The sequence below is a fragment of the Tenrec ecaudatus genome, chromosome 6 (assembly GCF_050624435.1).
Source record: "Tenrec ecaudatus isolate mTenEca1 chromosome 6, mTenEca1.hap1, whole genome shotgun sequence".
Taxonomy (NCBI): domain Eukaryota; kingdom Metazoa; phylum Chordata; class Mammalia; order Afrosoricida; family Tenrecidae; genus Tenrec; species Tenrec ecaudatus.
Window position 1 is genome coordinate 86,199,791 of NC_134535.1, and position 6,443 is coordinate 86,206,233.

Below are 6,443 nucleotides of genomic sequence, written 5' to 3' on the forward strand. Positions count from 1 at the left end.
CGAGGGAATTGGAATAAATCTTAGAACTTTGACTCAGGGAATACATGGGTTATCGGAAATAGAGAAGGCACAAATTGACAAGTGGGATATACTAAAGATAAAACACTTGTGTACAGCGAAAGAATTCACCAAGAGAGTAATAAGAGAGACCACAGAATAGGAAAATATCTTTAGCAATGACACATCAGACAAAGGCCTTATTACTAAAATCTTCAATACTCTGCTAACTTGCAATAAGAAAAAAACAATTGTCCACTGAGGAGGTGGGCAAAGGGCCTGAGCAGAAGTTTCTCAAGGACAGAAATCCAAATGGCCAATAAATACATGAGAGAATGTTCCAGATCTCCAGCCATAAGAGAAATGAAAATTAAAACAAGTATGGGATACCACCTAACACCCTCAAAGATAGCCCAATTCAAAAAATCAGAAAGTAACAAGTTTTGGAGGGCCTGTGGAGAGTAGGTAACTCTTGTTCACTGCTGGTGGATGAGCATGTATGTACAGCCATTATGGAAATAAATTTGACAATTTATAAAAAAAGATGGAAATTGAGCCACCATATGATCCAGGAATCCCCCTACTGAGCATATCCCCAGAAGAGACAAAAAACAAACCACAGCCAGCCATGTGTGTTCCAATGTTCATTGAGGCACAGTTCACAATTGCAAGGAGTTGGAAACAACCCAAATTTCCATCAACAGAAAAATGAATTAAAAAATGGTAGTACATACTTTCAATGGAGTATTACGCATCCCTAAAAAGCAGTGATGAATATATGAAACAAATCGCTGCATGGGAAGAACTGGAGGAAATTATGCTAAGTGAAGTCAGCCAAGCACAAAAGGACAAGTACAACATGAGTCCACTGAGGTAAGCTCAAAAAATGCAAAAGGGGCATAGGAAGAAGCTACTCTATACATACATTCCTGGGGTGAGGTCCAGGTAATATAGCAGAGGCCAGACTAAACTCAGGAATACATATGGTAGCCAACTTAAAAGGAATGGAGAAAAAAAGACATGGGTAGCCAAGGGAACAGGGCACTAACCCACCCAAGGGAAGGGTGTTATTTATAACTCCACAGGAAAAGAGGAACCAGACTTCAACCCGGTGCTCCAAGACATGAACTCAACACACTGACATGAAGCAGGGAACCATAGAGAGGCATGAGGGGCTGGCCTTATTACCAACTCAGTGGAGAGCATCCCTCCTCCACCCAGAAAAATTCATTTCAGAGGACAGCACTGAAGCTACAGCTCAAGGAGAGGGACATGTGTGATCAGGGCACATAGGAGCAAACGAGGGGGGAAGGAAAAAGGGTGAAGCACATCCTGGTCCACCAAGCCCTGAGGAAAATATTTCTGCTCAGAGCAGCCAATGCACAGAGAGGACCATAGGGCTGGCCCCACCACAAGACATGACATTCCTCATAAACCACGGGGGCCAACACTGGAGACACACAGCAGGAACTGTGCTCACCCTGACCCCACCACACCAAGGAAAGATGCTGGGGTCGTGCAACAGAGCAGCAAGGGGAGCAGAGCAATGAAGTCCCCAGGGAACACCAAAAATAGACTGTGGGGCCAGGGCATGGCACCCAATCAGATTCAAATGGAAAATACTTGTAAAGGACAACAAACAGACCTTGAACTATTTATAGGCTTTTATTTATTTATTGTTGTTGCCCTTTTATTGTTGTTGTAGCTATTGCTTTATTTTCTATTGTTGCTTTGTTGTGTTTGGTCTTGTGTTTGTGCACATTGTTGTCTCTGCTTGTCTATCTGGATGGGATAGGCAGGATAAACAAGCCAGAAGAGAGAACAATGGGAGGACAGTTCTGGGGGGATATGGGAAAGGGGGAGGGGGAGGAAAAGGAAGTGGGTATCAACAAACTCAGAGATAAGTGACTGAAAATCGATGGTGAACAGGGTGTAGGAGGTCTGGTAGGGCTTGATCAATGGCAATGTAAATAAGAGGAGTGACTGAAACTCAAATGAAGACTGAACATGATAGTGAGACAAAAAGTAAGTAAAATGAAATAGAGGAAAGAACTAGGAGGCAAAGGGAATTTATAGAGATCTAAATACAGGCATGTATATATATATATATATATATATATATATATATATATATATATATTATATGACAATGGGGAAATAGATCTATGTACATATATTTATAGGTTTAGTATTAAGGAAGCAGATGGGTATTGGGCCTCAACTCAAGTACTCCCTCAACACAAGAACACTTTGTTCTAATAATCCGGCACTCTGAGATGCTCGCCTTCCCGACAGGATCACTGAAGACAAAGCGGGTGCATAAGTAAATGTGGTGAAGAAAGATGTTAGTGCTCGGCTATCAAAATATATAGCGTCTGGGAACTTAAAAGCTTGAAGATAAAAAAGTGGCAATCTAACTGAGAAACAACAAAGCCTACATGGAAGAAGCACACCAGCCTGTGTGATCATGAGGTGTCGATGGGATCAGATATCAGTTATCAAAGACACAGGTATCAGGTATCAAAGACACAGAGCAAAAAACCATAATGGGAATGTAGAGTGGAGGCTCAAAGCCAATCTGTAAGCAATTGGGCATCCCTTTACAGAAGGGTCATGGGGAGAAGAAGGGCCAGTCAGGGTGCAGTATAGCACCAATGAAACATATAACTTTCCTCTGGTTCTTTAATGCTTCCTTTTCCCCACTATCATGACCCCAATTCTACCTTACAAATCTGGCTAGACCAGAGTTTGTACATGGGTACAGTTAAAAGCTGGAAACACCAGGATTACAGGACAGATAAATTCTTCTGGACTAATATTGAGAGTAGCCATACCAGGAGGGGAAGTGGAAGGTGGGAGTAGAAAGCGGGAACAGATCACAATGACCTACCTAATGGGATGGACAACAGACAAAGGAGACATCGGACAGGATAAGACTTGAAAAAATAATAATTTATAAATTATAAAGGGTTCATGAGGAAGGAAGGGAGGGAGGGAGGGGAAAGAAGGGGGGAATGAGAAGGTGATACCAAGGGCTCAAGTAGAAAGAAAATGCTTTGAAAATGATGATGGCAACATATGTACAAATGTGCTTTACATAATGGATGCATGTATGCAGTGTGTTAAGAGTTATATGAGCCTGAAGGTATCGTCCAGTCCTGCAAGGTAGAATTCGGATCATGGTAGTTGGGGGGAGGAAGCATCCAGGATCTGGGGGAAAGCTGTGTTCTTCATCGGTACTACATCTCACCCTGACTGACCCATCTCCTCTCAGGACCAGGGTTGTGAGGGGCGATGCTGGGAGAGTGGAGGGTGAGTGGGTTGGAAAGGGTGAACTGATTACAAGGATCCACATGTGATCTCCTCCCTGGGAGATGGACGGCAGAGAAGGCGAGGAAGGGAGACTCCGGATAGGGCAAGATATGACAAAATAACAATCTGTGGATTATCAAGGGCTAATGAGGGAGGGAGGAGCGGGGAGGGAGGGAAAGAAAAAGAGGACCTGATGCAAAGGGCTTAAGTGGAGAGCAAATGCTTTGAGAGTAATTAGGGCAAAGAATGTACGGATGTGCTTTATACAATTGATGTATGTGTATGTATGGATTGTGATAAGAGTTGTATGAGCCCCTAATAAAATGTTTCAAAAGAAGAGTTATATGAGCCCTAATAAAGTGATTTAAAAAAAAGAGAAATGGAGCACTAAGGAGTGGGGTGGGCACAAAAAGGGCAGGCAAAGGCCATCTGTGGTTCAATTTTAAAATTCTGTTCAAAACCCATACTATTTCCTCATATTAAAAAAAGATACTGTAGATTATAGATAAAACTATCTCATCTCTGAGCTTTATTCTGCAGTTGCAGGCACGGGCAGGCACTGGTTCCGTGTTCACCTTAAATCCATCACTAGTCTGATACAATCAAGAGTGATTCTAATTCTAAAATCATAAGTGTGATTTTCTTTATTCAATCTTCTAAAGCATGTTCCCTTTCCAAGGGTAGGGGCACCAGAAAAAGTATGAGATGTATGGTAGCTACATAATCTATTGTCAATTTTAGACTTAAGAGTGAAGGGGTGGAGTCGAGCCTGTCAATCAGGGTGCAGCTTGATGACCTCATTTGGGGGCACTAAGTAGAAAAACAGCTCATTGGAGGTGGGACATATGTTCACTCCCTGCGAAACATTCCTGTTGAGAAGACACATGAAGCTACGCTAGAGCCCTGGAGTGGAAGGAGCCATGTGGAGACCCCTACCAGTGCTGAGATACTTCTACTGCTACTGGATCCACAAGACTTTCCAGCCACTGGTCTGTGATCTTCCTGCATTTGGAATAATTGCATGTATTTTCAGAGTCTGAAGAGGACTTTATAAGCTATATGGACATATGGGCTAATATCAGACTTATGGACTTGATTTGGATGGGCTGGGATGTTTTCTCAATATTCAATTGCTCTTGTATATAAAGCTCTTTCTAATACACATATGAGTATCCATGAATTTTGTTTCTCCAGTCAACCCAGACTAACACAAGATGGAAACTGGCAGGACACCTACCAACAGGGTTCTTGGAAGGTTTATGGGTCCAATATCTGCCAAAAATCAAAACTCACTTTCTAAAAAGATTTAGAAATTTTTCTCTGACCATCATGAGTCCCAATACTATGGTTTTTCTTTCAAGAAACAGAAACCTTTTCTTTTTAGTAAAGCTATGTCTTAAAGCATCTTTTCCTAAATTAAATTACAAACAGTGACTCAAGACACAAATATTTTTTCTAACAAGAAGAATAAAGTGAATATTTAAGAGTACTGAGCAGAATGAATCAACGGTCATTTCTAAACTGAGATAGGTTGTTTAAGTCATTGTTCCCTGTATTTGTTACCACGGTTGCTGTTAGTTACCGCTGAGTTGACTCCAATGCATAGTAAACACTTCCCAGTCTTGCATTATCCTCATGATCATTGGTATGTTAGAGCCTATCTTTGCAGCCTTTATGCCAATTCATCTCAAATAGAGTGTCTCATATTTTCACTGGTCATCTACATTACCAAATCTAATGTCCTATTCTAGAGGCTGCTCTTTTTCTGATGATGTGTCCATTACAGGCATGACAAAGTCTTACCATCCTTGGTTTAAGAAACATTTTGCCTAGACTACAACAACCTCTCTAATACCTGGGTATTCATTTTTTATGTGAATTTATTTTCTAGCAACTGAAATGATATAGAACCAGAGTGTACTTCTTCAATGTCAACTCACACATATCTGATTACATACATATTTTATCGCAATTCTCCATTATGTCCTCTCTTTCTATCTGAAATATAGAAGAAGCTTTCCAAGGCTTCTTCTCACAGCTTCCATCACCTCCTTGTTCTTTAGGCTGTAGATGAGGGGATTCAGCATGGGAGTGACTATACTGTACTGCACAGAGAAGATCAACTTTAAGGATGAGCCCAAGTTTGGCATGAGATATCGTAGCAAACCTGAGCCATAGAATAAACTCACTGCTGTGAGGTGGGAGGAGCAGGTGGAAAAGGCCTTGCTTCTACCTGAGGTGGAACTGATGCTCAGGATGGTTGAGACAATGTGGACATAAGACAATAAGATTGGAAGAAAAGTCTCAAATCCATGTATCAGGGAGGAGCAGACCAGGACTGTGAGGTTGATGGTGATATCTGAGCAGGACAGAGGGAAAAGAGAGGGCAACTCACAGGTGTAGTGCCTAATGGTATTGTTCTCACAGAACTCCAACTTCACAGCTGGGATGAAATTGATTACTGCATTTAGAAAGCTGAAACCCCATGACACCCACACAAGATGTATACACAACTGTTTACTCATCATCTGGCCATAGAGCAGAGGGTGGCAAATAGCAGCATAGCGATCATAAGCCATCACTGAAAGCAGAAAGCACTCAGTCCCTGCAGTGAGAAACACAAAGAAGGCTTGAGTCAAGCATTCATCTACTGAGATGGTTTTTGTCACAGAGAGAAGGTTCTCCAGCATCTTTGGCACAGTGACTGAAGATAAACAAAGATCCAGGAATGATAGATTACTCAAGAAAAAGTACATGGGAGTGTGGAGGTGAGAATCAATACTGATCACTAAGAGCATCATTAGATTTCCCAACAGGGTCAGGAGGTAAATTACCAGAAAGAGAACAAAGAGCAGAGCCAGGATTTGGGGGTCAGCTGAGAACCCAAGCAGGATGAACTCAGCGACGACACTGTGGTTCCTCACGGCCATTTACCAAGGTCATTCCCTGGAAGTAATATGGAAAATGAGAGTGAAGTTTATTTAATCCTTCAGCCAGTTTTTACATTTCATTTTTTTCTTTAAAAATGTTTTAGTGAAATGTTTGTATAACAAAAGCTTCTCATTTCAACCACTCAGTGATATTAATTTTATTCATCATGCTGTGCTACTATCTCCATTATCCATTTCCAAATG

The 6,443-nt window shown here is 41.5% G+C and overlaps 1 protein-coding gene across 1 annotated transcript; it reads right to left on the reverse strand.

The window, feature by feature from the left end:
• Window positions 1–5,303: 5,303 nt before the first annotated feature.
• LOC142451070 (olfactory receptor 8S1-like) lies at window positions 5,304–6,239 on the reverse strand. Its single transcript, XM_075553005.1, has one exon. The coding sequence runs from the start codon at window positions 6,237–6,239 to the stop codon at window positions 5,304–5,306; it is 936 nt and encodes a 311-aa protein (XP_075409120.1).
• Between the last annotated feature and the right edge of the window lie 204 nt (window positions 6,240–6,443).

Bases quoted from the DNA above. Each gene is read 5' to 3' on its own strand.
- LOC142451070 (XM_075553005.1), bottom strand. From the start codon at position 6,239: ATGGCCGTGAGGAACCACAGTGTCGTCGCTGAGTTCATCCTGCTTGGG.